We start from the raw sequence: 19,228 nt of genomic DNA on the forward strand, positions 1-19,228 counted from the left end.
TTCACAAAACCCCTGTGGGTCTCAGTACTTATCCTACTTTTTTTCCTGAGGTGTTAACTGTCACTTGTATGAGGAAATATTCTTCTCACTTTCTCTGTGACCACACTTCTCATTAGCTGAACCCACGTTGTACAAACTTAGTGTGAAGCTCACCTTATGTATTTGCACAGAGCCACAGCTCTGCAGTTTTTGTGAACTTGGAGGCAGTGATGCCAGCTAACCTGCAAACAGAATCATCATCTCCACATAAATAATTCCCTGCACTTATCACAGCAGCTTTGTCACCATTTACGAGGCATGTATGTGTTTGAAAAATATGCAGGGTGGCAAAGTGGTCCACTCCACTTACATTCTTTATCTACTGCTGACTTGAGGCTTACTCCCAGAGTGCTACACAAATTAGCCAAGAAGATCTCTGAAACATGCTTCCTTAGGTCCAACTTGTGCAATACTGCATTGTCCTCCTTCCTGTCTGTTTTCTGTTAAGGGTGGATCTGTTCATAGGTTGATCATAGAAGACAGCCCGAACGTATATTAGAACAAACATACTTGTATGGCTATTCCATTACACTTTGCTTGCAGGCTCTCTTCAGTTATGAACATTTCCTGCCAACCCAGGACACAGGCCAAAAGCCCCCAATGGTATACTTTTATTAAGAACTAAATTGACAAGAAGTGTGAATGCTCATAAAGAAGAGTGCCTGTTCTTGTTTTAGGCGTTCAAAGCTCTGTTGAACAACTACAGAATTAGCTTATAGTCTTGCCACTAGTTTGCTAGTAGTCACAGGTGAACAATGGATAAGAGCTTGCGGATTAGAAGTAACAAAGTTGTCATTAATTTATACTATTTTCAGAGCTATCCAGGCTCTTCTTAGCTTTCCTCTGGATAGTCTCCATTTCTTGTGTTGCTATTTGGAGAGAGTTCTGCAAATCACACATGTTGAATGTTTTATGTTCTGCATGAAAAAGTAACATTTGAGCTATTTTACAGTATTCTATTGTTGTGTGATTCTTAAAATATTTTAAGAAATGCATAACCTTTGAAAGGTGTGCTGTACTGATTGTTTCCTAATCCCCTTCCCCAAGTATATATTTTTTCAAGTATTCAATTTTTGTTTTTTTGTTTAGAGAGCTTATCTTTCAATTGAAAATGGGATATGTAGGACCATTCAATTTGGGAAAGGTAAGCAACCGGGATGTTGATTGGAATTAAGGAATGTTAAATGATTATGAAAAAATAATTGTACCATTGGTGTTTTTTCTCCATTTGTTTTCAAAGCAAAAAGAGTGCTTTCTTTATTGACCAATGTATTTACCTGTGTCTGTTTCAGCTAGCTGTGCTTCACTAAATCACAAGTGACCCATATTTGCATTCCTTTTGCTCTTTCATTCCATTGTTTTGTTTTTTTGTATAGCCCTTGTCACAAGAAAATATGCATTGGAACTCATATCCTCTACCATCCTTCTTGGATTCAATCCAGTTTGTAGCACTTACTTCTTTTTCCTCCTTTGCCTATTGCTATATATCACTTCACCATCCACAATCCTTTGCTTTTCCTGTTATCTACTGGTGCCTGCCTACTTCCCCTGTGAAGTTATCTTCTGTGATCCTCTGTTGATCTTATGGAAATTCTTACAGTAGCTTGATTGTACTCTTCAGACGCTCACCTTCTCACCTCTCCTCTTTCCTGCCCTTACATTTTCTTCTTCTTTCTTTCTTTTTTTAAATATATTTTATTGCATTTATAAAAGGTTTATAACATGTATCAATTGAATTACAAAGTAGTCCCCAACGAAATGCTCAGACCTCCCTCCCCACCGTCGTGCACTTAGTATAGCAAAAAAATAAAAGGTCTTGTTACGACAGTTCTCTGTAGCCAGGAGGCGATTTGCAGTTCCATGGCATTTTATGTGGTAGTTGTGGTTATCTGCTCGGGATCGGAGTCTGTAGCAGAAGTGTCATCCTCTGAAGTGGGAGCTTCCATGGTCTTTAGGTTTTCCAGCATCGAATCCCATTGTGTGGCATTGTCTCTGGGTCTTTGTCCCTGTAGTGCTTCTTTCAATAGCACCGTACCCTCGGTTTCAGCCCATTTCTCCAGTGCACCCTGCCATCTATTCACTTGTGGGCCACCCGGGTATTTCCAATGCGAGGTTATCTCTCTCTTTGCAAGAATCAGTGCCAAGTCAGTGAACCTATTGGATATTTTATGAGCCGAAGGGCGAGGGAAGTCCCCCAATATTGTTCCTACTGGAGTTGGTGAGAGTGATCTTCCAATGGAGGTGGATATCTTCCTGAATACTTCTGTCCAGTACGGGATGATTTGCGGGCATTTCCATAACATGTGCATTAGGTCTGCTGCTAGTTCAGCGCATCGGGGGCAGCAGGAGTTGTTCGTGCTATAGAGTTTGGTTATCATTTGGGGGGTTAAATAGGCTCTATGATAAATATATAAGTTTATCAGTTTGAACCTTGCGTTTCTAGACACAGAGTAAACATGGAAGGTGATTCTAGCCCATTCAGTGTCTTCTAGTATGGTATCTGGGTCTGTCTGCCATTTGGATTTGAGTTTATTCAGTGGAAGGCAAGTGCTGTTCTGGATTTGTATATTCCCGAGATCACCCCGTCAGGTCTCCTATTGAGCAGAGGAGGTTGCAGCCTCCATGAGTAGGTGGTTCACATGATCTTGTGTCCCATAATTTTTTAATAGTTCTAATTAAAGCGTTGTGAGTGAGGAACAAGCCGGACGGGAGGGTGAATCGATCTTGTAGTTCTACGTAAGAGTAACGTTTTCCGTTGTTAAATAAGTCTCCCAGTTTCGTGATGTTATATGCAATTAATTTGTTAGTGTGCATAGTGATGTGGCCTCCTGGAAGGTAATTTAAGGATACCAGGGGAACTTCGGGCGCGTAAGGGGTCTTTGTGTGGGTGCGTTTTAAGTACTGTTCCCAGCAGTGTCTCGTCGCTTCCCATTCTAACGGTAGCCGTTGTTTTGATATTCTGTGTTTCACTAAAATATTTAGGATTTTTTCTAGTGGGCAATTTAGTGGTATCTGCAATTCCTTTGCGACTGGGGGTTTATTCATTAATTTTGCCAACCATTGTAGTTGCCCCGCCCAATAGTAGATTTCTAGGTCTGGGGCGGCTAGGCCTCCTTCTGTGGTGGGTCTTTGGAGAGTGTGGAGTGCGATTCTGTGCCTACTTGGACCCCAAATAAAACTCGCAGCTAAAGATTCTATATTTTTTAATACTGTTTTCGGGATTATGAGTGGGATAGTGGAGAAGTGATATTAGTAGCCTGGGTAGTACTATCATTTTGAGTAGGGTGATTCTCCCAAAGACCGTTAGGGGAAGGGTGCTCCAGAAGTGCATACTAGCCTTGATTCCCCTGATTGCACCATGTATATTCCCCTCCAGCAAGTCTTCTACCTTGTGGTAGATGTTGACTCCTAGATATTTAAATGTATTCGTGGACCAGGGTAGACCTTTAGTGTCTGAGGGCTTCGGAGTGCCTTTGATCAGTGGGAAAATTGAGGATTTTCTCCAATTGATTCGGAGTCCCGAGGCTATCCCAAAGTTTTCTAACATATCTATTGCCCCTGGTAGATCTGCTTCTAGGTTCTTGAGAAATAGTAGCATGTCGTCTGCGTAAAGGGCGATATAGTGTGTCCAGCTGTTAATTGGGATACCCTCAAAGCACTTTTTGGATCTTGCTGTTTGAGCAAGAGGCTCTACTGCTATAGCAAATAGAAGAGGGGATAATGGGCAGCCTTGTCTGGTCTCTCTTCCCACTGAGAAAGGGTCGGAAATAGTGTTGCCTGTGTGCACTCTTGCTGTGGGATTGGTGTATAGTAGCTTTGTCCAGCGAGTGAAACCTTCTCCTAGTCCAAGTTTTAACATGACCTGTTCTAGGTAGTCCCACCTCAGGCTATCAAAGGCTTTTTCTATGTGTATTGAGATTATTGCTGCTTGAGGCATGGTTAGGGGCATGGAGTGGAGTACTGAGACCAGGCGTCTAATATTTTGCGCTGTGGGATAAATCCCGACTGGTCTTGGTGGATCAGTGAGGTCATGAAAGGTAAGAGTCTATTGGCCAAGACCCGGCTTAATATTTTATAGTCAGGGTTTAACATAGATAGTGGGCGGTAGGAACGGACATCTGTGGGTGGTTTTTCTGGGTTTAGTAGGGGGATCATTATGACCTCGTTGTTTGACTGGGGTAAACAGTTATTATGCTATGCTTCTGTGTACAATGTGCAGAGTTTTGGAGCTAGTATGTCCTGGTATAGTAGATAAAACTCCATTGGGAGTCCATCTGCCCCTGGGACTTTACCCCTTGCCATGCCCTGTATTGCTGTTTTGATTTCTGCGATTGTTATAGGAGCAGCCAGGGACGCACTTTCTTCGGTTCCTAATTTAGAGAGGGCAAGAGCTTCCAACTCCATAATCTGGGTGTTATTGATTGTGTCAGTATGGGTTGCATACAAAGTTGAGTAGTATTCATAGAAACAAGTTTTTATTTCCCTTTGACCGAGTACTCTACCACCTGGGTATTTCTCAATTTCGACTATGATTGTTTGTTGTTTAGAGGGCTTAGCTAGCCACGCCAAAAGGGCGCCTGCTTTGTCCCCTTCGGCATGTTGCCTGCTTAAGTACTGTTTATAGTCAAAGCGTGATAGCCTAGTGTTCTCTTCGGTTATTTTAGTTTTGGTTTCGTTCAGAAGGGGGGTCAACTCAGGGTGTGTGGGGTGCCTAAGCTCAATGTCTCTAAGGGAGTCCTAGAGCCTTTTTAGTTTGGATTCAATTTATTTTCGAACTCCGATACTCTCACCAATACAGTTGCCCCTGGTTACTATTTTGAAGGTTTCCCATTCGAGTGACCTTTAGGATGCTGTTCCTGTGTTTTGCTTAAAATATTCCTCAATATTTTTATGTAGGAGGTGTTTGAATGCTTCATCTCCAAGTGCCTCTGCCCCAAGACGTCAAGTAGGGATCAGTGGTCTCTCTCTATTCCACGCCAGTGAAACCAACAGGGGATTATGGTCTGATATGGTGCGGCCCAGGTATTCGGCTGATACCACAGTGGTTTGTAGTTCTGGGGATATTATAATGTGTCTAGTCTGACGTGTAGGTCATGTACTATCGAGTAGTAAGAATAGTGTCTGCAGTGAGGGTTAAGTTGTCTCCAGCAGTCTCCTAATTGCCAGTGTTGTTGCCATTCTGTGAATGCTTTGGCAGTTTTTAGAGTTTGCGATTGCAATAGGGGTGGGTGTGACCTATCCATGTTAATATCAGCTATGCAATTAAAGTCCCCACCAATTACTTTCGGGCCCGCAAGGGTCGGACCTATTTCCCGGGATAATTTGTCAAAGAATTTCCTTTGATCTAGATTCGGGGCATATAGGCCGCCAATGGTTATTTCCCTTCCATCTAGTCTTCCAGTGACCACAACATACCTCCCATCTTTATCTATGGTTGTGTGCAGTGCCTGGAATAGTACTCTGGGGCGGACCCACATTAGTACTCCCCTTGCAAACGTAATTAGTGGCGAACGTTTGGCCTCTCCATCTTTTCTTAAGTGCTGTAACCTCCTGCTCAAGTAGATGAGTTTCTTGCAGTAGAGCTATGTGTACCCCCCTGCGTTTGAGGTAGTTATATACTTTATACCGCTTGGACATATTATTTAGACCCCTGACGTTCCAGGTTATCATTTTATATTTTGAGGCTATAGTCTGGTTGTTGGCTGCTGGTAAGGGAAAACCATTGGTGTGTTCTGCTATTGTGTTTACCTGTTGAGGATCTAGATTGAAAATTGTCTATCGCTTTTAGGACTAGTGCACAAATTCCCCCTAAAACTATGTGAACAAACATAATTCCCAACTCCCACTCCCCAGGACCGGTAACGAGAACTCTCCCCGTCCAAACCGTTAACATTCCTAATTTAAAGTCCTATAGGTGGATGGCGTGTCAGAGGCCGAGAGCTTGCGCTCCGAGCTGTTCCCGGGGCCCGGCTGCATTGTAACTGAGTCCCTCTAAGACCTACTTATGGTGCAATTTTGTCGGCTGATTGGAAGAGATCTTCGCTCTTTGTGCCTGGGTTTCTTTGATGAAATCTGGGAAAATCATGACCTGCTGATTGTTATACATAGTTTCGCCAAGTTGACGTGATTGTGAAAGTATATAGTCTCTATCTTTGTAATGCAACAACTTCGCTACGATTGGTCGTGGTCTAGCTCCCGGAGGTGGCATCCTGTTGGGTACCCTATGTGCTCTTTCTATCGCGAAAAAAGCCGAGAGGCCTTCCGTGGCTACTATGTTCCCGATCCAATTTTCTAGAAAGGATTCCATGTTGTCTGCTGAGGATTCTTATCCCTCTGGTACCCCGACCAATATGAGGTTGCTCCTGCGTGCTCGATTTTCAGCGTCCTCTGCTCTGGTTTCCAAGGCTTTAATTCGGGTGGTAAGATCTGCCAGTTCTGTAGTTGCTGATTGCTGTGTTAGAGTCACTGTTGTGAGATATTTTTCGTTCGTTCCCACTCTCTCCTTTAGTTTACGGTGGTCGTCCCGCAGTAATGAGAGGTCCGTTGACAGGTTGTCAATTTTTTGCTCAAGTGCTTCACGGGATTCTTTAATGGCTAGAAGGACCGTGTCCAGTGTTGTTTCTTGATGTGTCAAATTGTCCATGGAGCTTGGTTTAGTGGGTTGGTTAGGGGGTTTCACGATTGTGGACTCCATTTGGTTCTGATCTTCTAGTTTTTTAGGTTTCCCCATGTTTAACACCGTTGTGTGATTGGGTGGAAGAATGATTCGTCCGATATGTTGGGGGGGATCCGTATCTGTGTTTTCCGGCCAGAGTCTTTTTGGTACCCCCTGGGTTCTTTCCACTTCTCCCTGGAGCGGGTATTGGGGGGGCAGGACTCATCCACCCCCTAACTCCACACCCCTACGTTACTGGGGATGTCGGCAGCGGCCCCGCTGTCCTAGATGGGCAGGGGGTAGTCGGGGTCAAAGGTGCGTTCAATTTCTTGTCCCGTTCAGGGCAGATGGGGTGTGGGAGGTGCGTCTTCGTCCTCTGGCTGTGGAGTTTCCTGGTCTGTGCTTCTTTGCTGGGGAGTGCGCCTGGTTCGTGGCTCGCAAATGGCTTACTCTCATTCCTTCTGGTATTTAATCAGTCACTGGGTGCCCCCGGAGGCACTCGCGGCTTTTTGGTGAGTGCTGGGAGGACATACTTGGGTTCTCAATCGCGATCAGGCAGGAGCTCCCAGCCCCTCCCGCGCACTCACTCACCCTCCCGTTTGCTGGTCCTCCCCTGATCTGGCAGGGGGTCCGTCCGGGTGGTCTCCTCCGATGGCGAGGGCCGATCAGCTGTCGTGTGGGGGGCCCTGTTCTCTCGCTTCACGTATTTATCTTCACTCATCTCCAGAGAGTGAGTATGGAGGGGTGGGAGCCCCCCGCCCCCTATTCTCTTTTATCTTTGGTTCAGGGGCCGTCGGCAGGGGCCCCGCAATCCAAATTGGGAGGGGGGTAGGTCCGGGTCGAGGCGCTGTTAATTTCTTGCCCTGTTCAGGGCCATCGGATCATGTAGGGTCCGCTTCTTTCCCTCGGCCGCGGCGTTCCCCGATCTGGGTATTTCTTTGCCAGGGAGCGCGTCCGGCCAGCGGCCCGACGGGGGTTCCCCCGCGCCTCCCTCAGCACTTGTATTATCACCAGGGGGCCCCCCGAGCTGGTCACCGCGTGGCGGACGCCCCCACCCCGCAGCTAGTTGCAGGTTCCTTTCTGCGATCGGGTGGGGATTCCAGGCTCCCCACTCACCAGTCCTCCCAGGGCATAGCAGGGGGTCTGTCCTAGTCAGGTGGACTCCTCGGGCGGCGGGGGGCGGCCTATCACTGTTGCGGGAGTTCCGGCTTCCCGTATCCTCACTTTTCTTCAGCAGGCGAGACGGTCGGACACGGCTTCCATTTTTGCTTCTCTGCGGCCGCAGGGAAGCTCGCTCGTTACTGCCTTCGCCTCGGGCGGGATTTCATCGGAAACGGCTCCTACACATGCTAGCCGCTTTCCGGTGTCAGTTTTGTCAGGTTGTCGTCGTCTCTAGGTGCTTTTCAGGGTGTTAGCACTGGCCGGGCCCCGTTTGCAGCTCCGTGCTAAGCGTGCAGCTTCATTGGCTGCCGGCCACGCCCCCCCATTTTCTTCTTCTTTCTCGTGTTTCACAAACACTAAATCCCTCTTTCTGGAATCAATCGCAAGTCAGAATAACTTCAAACATCCCCACAACTCCCTCTGTCTCCTTTTTTTTTTTTACAGACAGCCATCTTACCCTCCCTGAGCCCTCGCTTTGCACTATAAAAGTAAAACACTATAAACGCATTAGCTACAATTTAAGGTGTATTAAAATACAGGCAGGTTTACACAAAGACATGATTATCATACTTAGAACTCAAGCTATATAATTGGTCAGTAGTGTATGTAAAGCAGATGGGAGATTATCGAGTGGGTTACCTACAATTGTCACCCTCTGATACATACTGGAAGAACATGGAATGCATCAAATTGCAAGTCGAACATCATTGTGAAAATATGTAATTATATTGATGCCACATGAGGGTGCTTACTGGTTGCTACTCTGAACTGTCGAGTGTAATCAATTAACTGGTTTAATTTAGTAATGGTGAAGATTGAAAAGTCTAAAGTGCTAGTAGCTCTAAACTGACAGAATAACCAAATAGAAAACAGGTCCCACTTTTTTGGTTTGTTACGTATCTCCACAGGAAAGACAGAAGAAAAGTTAAGTAATTAAAGGTAGCAACCTGCATGTGGCTATCTAACATGCCTTATCACATCTAGTTGTTTCCTACACTCACACATCCCTTTTAGGCTTTCTCAGTGTGTTGCGGTTGGGTGTTCTTCAGAACACAGGGAGGTGGGAGAAGAACTCTTCAGAGCATTTCACCTATGCTGTTTTCCACATGCTATGCTACTCCACTTTCCTTTGATATTTCATAATAAATGTAATAAACTTCTATCACACCTGTATTGGCTAACCCCTCCTTGTTTTCCATCCCGCATTCCAGGCAGTTCTCTTAGCTTCCAAATTTATTTAGCTAATTACTTCACCTTAAAATTTGAGTTTTAACCCTGTGCTTTTTATTTTTTTCTCTAGTGGCTTCCTCATATTGCCACTCCCTCTAGTGCCCTCTATTTCCTTTACACTTGTCTCATGAGTAGAATTAAATCCTTCCTCAGTTGTGCGAAAGTCTTCACAAGCCATCTCCTGACCCTGCCTTGAAATAGCCACATATTCTACTTGCCTTTCCCTTTCAAAGAATCACCATCACTTGATCATTCCATCCTAGCAGTTCCCACCTCACCTCTCTGCTTCCTTCTTTCCCAGCTTCTCAAACTTGTTGCGCATTACCAGCTTTCTGCTTTACTTGATTAAAATTCCGTCTTATCTTCATATCAGTTTATTTGTTGTGCTCATTGAACCAAAAGAGGTCTTCTTTCTTTCACAAATCATCATATATCTCTGTCACTGTGATCCCCACTACTTTTTTATTTTTGATCTTTCAGCAGCATTTCTCTGTTGACCACCCCACTCTTCAAGGGTCACTCAAAAACCTTTGCATCTTTGACTTTGCATTTTGTTGTTCCTCTAATTATTTGGAAGTAGCAATTGTGTATCTTGTTCCTATCGCTCCTTGCCACCTTTTTCACACCAGCATGGCGACTGATAAGATGCAATACTAGGTCCACTGTCCTTCTCTACATAAGCAACCCCAATGCAATTACCCACTTACATTCTATGATGATACACAAATTGTCTCTTTCTTTTCCTTGTCACACAAAATATATCCCGGTTCCTTTTCCGAATTTCTTGATAGTCAAATTCTGGGTACCAGCTTCCTCTCTTTGCTTGATCTTTTTAAACTATAAGCAGTTACCTCAGTTGTTTTTTTTTTTCGGGTCAGTATTTCTTCTACACCTTCTACACCTCCTCCCTCCCCCCCCACGCCCCCGTTACCATTTCGCTCTCATTCTCAGTTGGGGTGCCACAAGCTACTGTTGTGTATCTGTGAATATGGGCCCTGCCTGCATTTTTAAGTGACAAGTCATCAAAACATACTGGTACCACATAGCAGCTCATCTCTGTTTGACAGTTCTAATAATCCAATTTATAGCATAAAAATCTGGTTGTTTCAGATCCTGACAGTCATTAAAAGGTAATGAATGTCAAGCATTTGTTGCTTTAGTGTGTTATTTTAATGATCTGCACCCATTAAGCTTGTCTTGCCTTAAATCCAGATACTTTGGGACACCTTGCCACCTCTTTTCTATGTTCATAGACATAAAATATGTCTTCATAAATAATCTATTGATAACAAATAGAGCATATTTATTCTTCAAACTTAGTGAACACATACCTAACGTAGATTACGTGTAATGTTATGTGCTATGAGTTGGAGGGTTACTGGAGGTAGATGTGGAGTGCTGTATCTAGAAACCATAACAATGCTATTTGGTTCCAGTTTGCTTCCAGTAAATTGTATTCTGCCTTTCAGGCAGCATACAGCTAGTCAGCACTTACTTAATTTTTTTTTAATTGTACTGCATTAGCTTCTGTTACAGGTGCAGATACTTGTAATTGAATACTCCCTCGGATGCCGTGACTAGGAGGATTACCAGAGTTTCTTTTTAAAAAAATTTTTTTAATGCAATGTTGAAATTTGGCACTGCACGGATGTCATCAAAGAATTGCCTGGTCAAGTTGTTGCAACTGTGGCATGTGATTCTCCCTCCTGTACCACAAAATGTCTTCACAATTTCTGAGCTGCCTCTGGGTGATGAGAGCCACATTCCAGTGAAGATTTGCCCTATTAAAAAAAGTACCAAAATGTAAGCCTTTGTCACACACCCCATCACCTTTCCTGTTGCAAAATATTCCTAACCATTATAAAAAGCAACCAGAAAGTCACCTGGCCCTTGCAGCGTTTTCCCTGGAAATGTCTTAATCACATTTACTCTTCTCTTCCTTGGGCAACTTTGTTTGTTCAAGTTCTTCTCTTTCTTCTTCCTCAGCCCAGAAAGCAGCATCACAAGCTTTCTTTATGTATAATTTTTTAAGTGCTGCAAAATAAGGTGCCATAATACATTGTGTATAGTGGTATAGCAAATAAAGATTTATACTGCTTTCCTTTTAATTTAGTGTTTATTTCAGTTTCAATCAAAACCTTCTGCTTTCATTAATGCATTAAAACTTCATTAAACATGAGAAAATACTTTACCTGGTATCTGTGCCTGGTTTTTGCACATACAAGTTGTACTTATCTGTTCAGTGCCTTTATGGGGGCAACTTCCATGTCCTCAATATGTGATTTTTATCTTTCATAATATGCATCAACAACGCAGAAAATACAGACATCCTTGAGTGAGGGGTCCTGGAGGAGTATGTTTTAGACCCATAATTTTGTTGGTTTCTGGATGTTCATACACTCCTTTCAGATTGATTACCATCCTGGAATGTGCTTTTGTCAGTGGAATGTGCCTTCCCTGGGTGTAAAAACTGAGTTTTAACATCACTATATTACAAGGCAGTGTCAGTGAAGATGTTTCTTCATGAGGAAAACTATTTTCCATGTGAAGGGAAAAAAAACAAAAGAAACATAAACTGGGAATGGAGTTTTTGACATGATTTATCAACGTGGAAAGGAAGCATGGCACATATGGTCCTATGTGTACATTTTGTGTACCAGAGTACTCCTGCAATTTTGAATGTTGTAGCTATCCATCAGTTCTACTCGGGTAAAAAAAAAACAAAAAAACTGTAGGTTTCCCACCAATGAAAAGCTAATCTTACTGGAGAAACATTTTCACATTTTAACCAAGCCATTTTGTGTATAGGGCACAGTATGATTAGTGTTAAAGCAGATCTTGATAGTGCAGCTCTACATACACATTGAAGGAAATGAGTCAATGACACTAGAGTTGCATATGTTATAGTTAGTAATTGAATCCAAGATATAGACATTTGAAAGTAGGGAAATCAAGGTGAAGAATTTTAAAACACCGTCGGGTCAGAAATTTTTTTGGTTGGAAAGACTACTGCTGTAAGGAAACCGAAATAAAGAAAAACAGGACTCCTCTTGGCAAGGCAAAAGCAGGTTGTCCGTCATGGCAGAGAGAGTAGCTATCCCCACACAGGAAGACAGTTGGTCTCAAATGACTGTTCACAGACAGCCCCTTATATAGTTACATGAACAGTGTTTTTACAAAAGGTCAAATAATAGGTTACTCAACAAGTACATATTTGTTACAAGAAAATCACATCACCTGTTTCCTCAAACTCCTGACCTTTTCTCTACACATTCTTCCTTGTAATTGTAACATTGCTTAACAAACTATTTATTTGCTTCTTTCCTATGCATGTGTACTCATCTGTGTTTTATTGCTCTGCTACCAAAACGTCTTATCACATTCTGTGTGCACTTGCCTAGCCATATCTCCTGCTCACATTCGTTCAGCCACTTTTTCAATTTACCAAGAACAAAGAATATATATGCTTACATGCTGTGAACTTAAATTCCTCTAAACTTGCAAACACAGGTTTTCCTTTAACTAAGACCTTACTGATCATGCACTCTTATTTTCCAGTGAACTCTTTAACTGTCTTGCATCACTGTGGAACTTAGGCCTACACTGTTTTTTCACCATGTATAAATCTGCAAAACCACTCTTTATTAATGTCTGTGATGGTGCAACGTCTTCATATTTTGTTTCCTCTCTAACATTCCCCTCTCTAGTTGATATTTCAACTACCGGCTTTAATCCTAAGTCTACAATTGGCACTAGATGATATGTTTTGCCCTGAGCATCTACTACTCGTGTAGGTGTCCCAACTGTAAACATCACTCCCGCCTTTGTACTGATCCTTCCTCAGCATGTTATAATTAACTAAATACCACAACATATCAATAGCAGTACCACAAGAGCTGGCAATATAGCTATTAACAGTCCCAATATCCAGAATGATAGTAAAGCATTCCACCTGCTGAACCAATTATCTAGGGCACCTCCTTCAACTATCATTTTCTTGTGTAGATTATTCAAAGTTTTTAAAGCCTCTGACAAAGTTCCATTGTCCGCGGCATTTGCTGGAACAAAGGTACAGAAAGTAGTTCCTATCTTAGTGCATATTCATGTCATAAGGTCAAGTACATAAAAGTGGTGCATAGCCATCATTCTTATGGCACGCAGCTCTTCCTTTATGGCATTAACTCCAACTTTAGTAGTATTGGTTGTCTTCAGAAGTTCCCATCTAGTTATTTGTAGCCATTGAGAAGTTGTTATTAGCTGAACAAACAGCATATACTTCCAAAAAATAACTGAGCATCATTGAACAATCTGTATTCTTGGGGAACGTCCTTCCAAGTGGTAGTGCCATAATATCATGCAGCTCTTCCCCATTTGATGATGTAACAAATTGTTGAACGGCTCATGGGGTGTTCAAGTAGCATAGAAAGTTTGACTACTGGAATTACCAAGAAGGGGGCATGCAAAGTCAGTAGTGAACCAAGGCCGCTGCAGTTTGGCGGTAACTGAGCATACAGTAGTTCTTCACACTGCCAGTAATAGTTCATGAGGCTGGGGATGCCCCCCTGTATGTTGGTGTTATCTATTGTGGCACTGCAGTTGATATTCTTTCCTAATTTAACAGTGCCATTTCCTCTGAAACATAAAGAAGCAGACGTTAATCTCATGACTGTCTGAGAATCTTTAGTACTATCCATCCAAGTGTAACGCACGCCATTCTTATTGTATGTACATGCACACCTTTTTACTATATCCTGACTAATATCAGTACCATTCCATAAAGACATGGCCCTACAGGAAAGTTCAGTATCAGAATGCCATTGATCATGGGAATACACTGAACATCCTGGCCTATAAACACAACCTTGGGGTAAAGGGTTTACTATGAAACTGTTCCACTCAGTGGGCAGGCTTGTTACTCCTAAAAACCCTAAACCTAACACCATTTGTATCTATTCTGCCTTGTTAGGACGACCTGTTTTCTTTATTCGTGCTATCTCATCCTTAATGTCTTGCCTGTCTGTACCGATATATAAAACTACCTCTAAGGAGTCATATTTTGTAGCATTAACCAGCCATTTTACCACTCTAACATGTTGACTGCATTCAGACCTTAATCCTACACAGATAGATAAGTAAAAGACAAAGTTATTTCTGAGGGTATTTCTTTAGTTAAGTGCAACCTATCTGATCCTGTGGCATGAGGAATTATTGAGCACACAAAACACAATTAATTTGTATTTTCTAATCCTATGCCTGACGTATTGATACCACATATTATCTAACAACCTAAAATGAATACTGTGAGACACGCAGACAGTTCTCTTCACAGGCGTGTGATATTAGAGCTAAAATATATATTACTATAAAGAAGAAATAGTAGAAATGATAGTGTCAAAAGACAAAAAAGGAAAAAAAACTAAAATACATAACTTTTGTTGTGCTAGTTCAAAAATTATCCATAGGCAGAGGTGGAGGTGGTTATTTTTACGGGCACAATCTTCAAACTCCCTCTTGTTTCATTGACATTGCTGGCGATACTTGTTGTGATGCAGAGTTCATCCGAACATCCGATAGATGGATCCATGGCTTCCTGCCATCTTCCTTGAGTGCAGTAGGAGTGACCATCGTTACGGTAAAAGGACAGTCAAATTTTGGATCCTTCTGTTTCCGGACAAAGTTCCTCACATACACCTCATTGCCTATGAGCACAGTTGGAAGGTTGATCTCAGCGGTGGCATGCTTTTTCTTCTCTTTAGTTACCTGTTTAGAAATTAACTTTGCAGCTTCATTAGTTCGTGAGATAAACATGCATTTCATCATTCAAAATTTCACCTGTACTTTCTCCCTGTTCCTTACTTCTATTGGCAGGTACTTTCGTATTCATAAACCTTCCTGTTACTATATGATGGGGTGTCAGGTGATGATCAGAACTAGGTGTGTTCCTAAGGTAGAATAGTGCTAATGATAGCCAAAACAATAATTTTTTTATGCAATGAGGTCCATAGCTTGCTGATCTCATTCTACAGTAAACACTTTAGAACCTCAACAATGCCATTGCTCTGGGGATGATAAACAGAAGATAGTTTATGCTTTATCCCTATCATTGGTGTGAAATGTGTGAAAATCGCATTAACAAAGGTAGTGCCATTATCAGATGGCTCACCTCACGAATCGGAAAGGTAGCAGCTGACTTAGCATCACAGTGGATGCACAGTCACGCTTCGATCCATCGAGAAAAAGGACAAACCACAACTATGAGATACCGATAGTTGTTGCACCTGTTTATCATGTCCACAAAGTTGAGATGGAGAGGCTTAAAAGAGCCCAGAGGTCATGGTATGGTAGAATTTATCACCTTCAATGTGGGATTTGGAGAGCATTGTTGACAAACAGTACATTTATGAATGTACATGATAAGCGTATTGTTAGACCTGACAGCCTTAGGGTGGTCACCCCTAACTTTTTGCCTGCCTCCCTCCACTTTTTGGACACTGTTTTTGCTGGTTTCTAACACGTATCATACAAGTTGGAAACAAACCAATCCCCAAATGGATAGTAGTTAATGTGCTAATTTTAGCTCGCCTGCATTATGTAAACTCTCTGCACCTAGGTGCTCCCAAATCAGTAATTAGTAGATTACGGGTTGTGCAGAACTCCACAGCCCATATGCTGTTATCTCGGTCTTATTTGCTGGATCACCTCATTGTCGAATATCCAGGAATCTTGCCCTTGTCGGAAAAGGAACTCTTTGGATAACCAAACTTCCCTTCCCAATAACTCCGGCATTTCTGCTATTATGTATACTGCTATGGTAAATCTTTCTACATCAGTGGGTCGAGCTCTAATTTGATCTTAGTGGAAGAAGCTACTGTTACATCCATGATCCTGGAAGTAGGAACTCCAGGAGTAGAACAAATCTTAGTACCATCAGGCTCAAAATGAAATGTCATGTTTAATTTGGCCATAAGATCTCTCCCCAGTGGAATAGCTGGGGCAGTCGGAGAGAATAGTAAACTGTCAATGGTCCTCCCTCCTATTTTCATTCCCACTTGTTTAGTAAATGGAACCCTCATTACCACCCCAGATAATCATTGGGTGTCCATTGAGCTATTAGAAATTCAAAGGTCTCCCTTTCTAATACAAGATCGTATTGCTCCTGAGTCTGAGGAATTCATACCTCTTATTATTGACAGCTGGGTTCCTCATTTGGCCTGTGTATCACTGACAATACTGGACACATGAGACTACTCCCTGGGCAACTTCATTTGATATATCCTCCCACATAATTTGTTTGAAAAGGGTTTCCTCCCTGTCCACTTTCAGGTGGAGCTGCCATTGGAGGTACTTTGTAACTTTTCTGTGGCTGCATTTGTGGTACCCGAGGCATTACTGGTTGCTGCACATTTTGTGGTGGTGTCTGAGGTGCATATATTATTTGTGGGTTTGACTGTGGCTGCACTACTGTATTTCCTACCCGACAGTAAACCCCTGTCCTTCCATTTCGTTCATCTCATCTTAGTCCTGCAATCATTAACGAAATGTCCATATCTATAACAATAGTGACATGTTTGATCCATCCTCTGGGGACCTGTTGTGCCCCTTCCCATACTTCCTTGTCCTCCTCCTTTGCTACTTCCTTGTGCCCTTACATTATCCTGCTGTTGTGGGCACTGTTGTTGGGTGGTCCCTGGGATCGTTCCCACAGACATTGCAGCCATCTTAGTAGTGGCTGCTAGTACAGCCCCTTTCATTGCTCCCATCTTTGCCAACATTTGCTGCACCAACTTCACTGCTGCCTTCTCTGTCACCCCTGCTTCTTTCTCCTGTTTATTTTTACAAAAATGTATTATAAGTGCCTATATCTCTGTCCAGAGTTTGGCTTCCGGCACCACTATATTATCAAGATTATCCCGCACACCAGAGGGTAAACTCTTCTTCACTACCTTATAAAACAGTTCAGCATTTCCCCTTGTTACTTCCTATCCCTGACCTACTTTATGGATCCATTTTTCTTTCATCCTACTGAGAAACTGAGTTGGATCGTCATTCGGCTGCATTGATTGAGTCATGAGGGACTCGCTGTCTAGCCTATCAGGGTACATCTTCCTCAGTTCATCTCAGACTACTGTCTGAACTAAATTGAATGGGGGAACAATAACACCTAGTCTCAGTGAGGGTAACATTTCTCACTTCAATCTTATGGAAAATAGTATCTGTCCCATCTCCTAAAAGAGTGCTAAGTAAGCTTTTATGTCCCCTACTGCCAGGGTGATGCCTGCAGTTTGTTTCTCAAAGAACATTATCCATTTCCGTTCTCCCTTTGTAAGCGGGAGTAACAACTTTCTAAGATTCTCCTTCTCCATTTGTGGCCAGGGAACAAAATGAGGTGCCCAAGGTCCCTTATGTATTAGGGGCATCTGACATTCAGGAGTAACAGAATGTTGGGGGGTGGGGGGGAATGTTGCGTGGTATATTTTTGCCACACGCGCAAACATTTCTGCATATAAGGATAGTCCCAATCTGGATCTCCCTCACCATAAAGAAAGCAATTTTTCGGCATTTGCCATGTCACACGGATCAAAAGACCCTTCCCGTGGCAATTGGACTCAATTGCAGGGCTAAACCTTCAGGCTGTCCTGCTAAATTATCCACATAGGGTTCAACACTGTACCAACTATTTTACCCTTTTGCAACTAGAGGACAGATCAGTGCAGTGTAGAATTGATTGAACACTCATCTGCTGCATTGGTCTATCCTGTAGTGTCAATCCTCCTATAGCTTCAAAAGATCCCATCTTGGCATCTGGCTGACCATGTGTTCCCTGAGATCGCAACCGCTCAAGCTCTGTTCTTTGGGGTCTCCTAGTTTTAGAGAACACATCCTGCTCTCCTTCTATAACTCCCTTTGTAGGATCAAGATTGATAAGGCGCCTTCCTCTAGTGCTAATGTCATAGTGGGGGGCCTAGCATCTGGAGATTGAAGTATTCCACCCATGTTGTGTACACACCTATATATATATTGACTGTACTCAATTTGCCATCATCCCAAAACTTCCCTGAATCTGTCCAGACAAATTATCACAATATCCATTATTCCTTGCTTCCCTCGCATTTCTTCTGTCTTCACTTTGTGAAAAACATTCCTGAACGCACTGTGGCAAAACTACTGGCCTCCCCTTCTCCTTCTGCAAGGTGGTAGGTTATCTTATGTCTTTGTAAAATTCTCATTTCTTTCTTGGGATACTAGCCGTTGCTCCTATCTACATAGTGATTCCATCTAACATCATCTGCATCTCTCCGTTGAGCAGACATCTGCTCCCTTCTCTTCCTGTCACATCTCTTTTATTAACAAATGTGATGTTGCTGATAAAACAAGCAACTGATCGTCCCTGTCGCCTGCTCTTCACCTCTATCTTCCTTGGGAAAGGCTGGGTCTGAATGTAGTGTGAACTGTGCTTCTAATTTTCCTAAACACTGAGAGTCCTCCACCCTTACTTGTTGTCGGGGAGTACTTGTGCATTTCGATTTTGAAATCTGCAGGGCAACAATAGGGGATCCCTTCAGAGATTGTGAGGGGGCATCAACCTCAGGATTCTGAAATGCCTCTGTGGATTCCTGTAGCTGCGCCAATGGATAAATACCAGGTACCTTTGGAGAAATATTCGTAGAGTATTATGGAGGTGGGAGAGTAGACCGGGTACTAGATATGTCGGCATTTGAGGAGTCCTTAAACATTTCACATAAGACTTGCCATAAGGCTAAGGTGGCTTCTCGCTTCTGCAATTTAACTCCTGCATATTTACTCTTGAGATATGTAACAATGCGTTCTAATATCTAATCATCAAATGTCCCTTTCTTTGGCCAGGGATACATGTGTTTCTGAGTAGCCTTAAACCCTTGCTTACAATACCTTCATAACCTTTTCTGTTCACCTGGAAAGGTGTTTTGCATGAATTCTAAGTCTCAACAGTCCCCCCGTATTCATAGCAGCTTTTATCATCTAATCTTTTATCTGTCTACTCAGTGTTTTTTTTTATTTCTTACACTAGCCCTCACAAATAAAACAAATCTGTCAGTTTATCTTTTTCTGCATGTGGTAACCTTATTTACATTATACCTATGTTTACCATTGCCAAAGAGACAA

The 19,228-nt window shown here is 42.7% G+C and overlaps 1 protein-coding gene across 1 annotated transcript in view; it reads left to right on the top strand.

Annotated features, from left to right (window-relative positions):
• The window catches only part of APOOL (apolipoprotein O like), a 274,241-nt gene that overhangs the window by 78,527 nt on the left and 176,486 nt on the right, over window positions 1-19,228 (top strand). Inside the window, exon 4 of the mRNA XM_069212627.1 lies at window positions 1,129-1,183. Within this exon, the coding sequence (XP_069068728.1) occupies window positions 1,129-1,183 (55 nt within the window). The remainder of the gene's footprint in view (window positions 1-1,128; window positions 1,184-19,228) is intronic.

The sequence above is a fragment of the Pleurodeles waltl genome, chromosome 2_1 (genome assembly GCF_031143425.1).
Source record: "Pleurodeles waltl isolate 20211129_DDA chromosome 2_1, aPleWal1.hap1.20221129, whole genome shotgun sequence".
NCBI lineage: Eukaryota > Metazoa > Chordata > Amphibia > Caudata > Salamandridae > Pleurodeles > Pleurodeles waltl.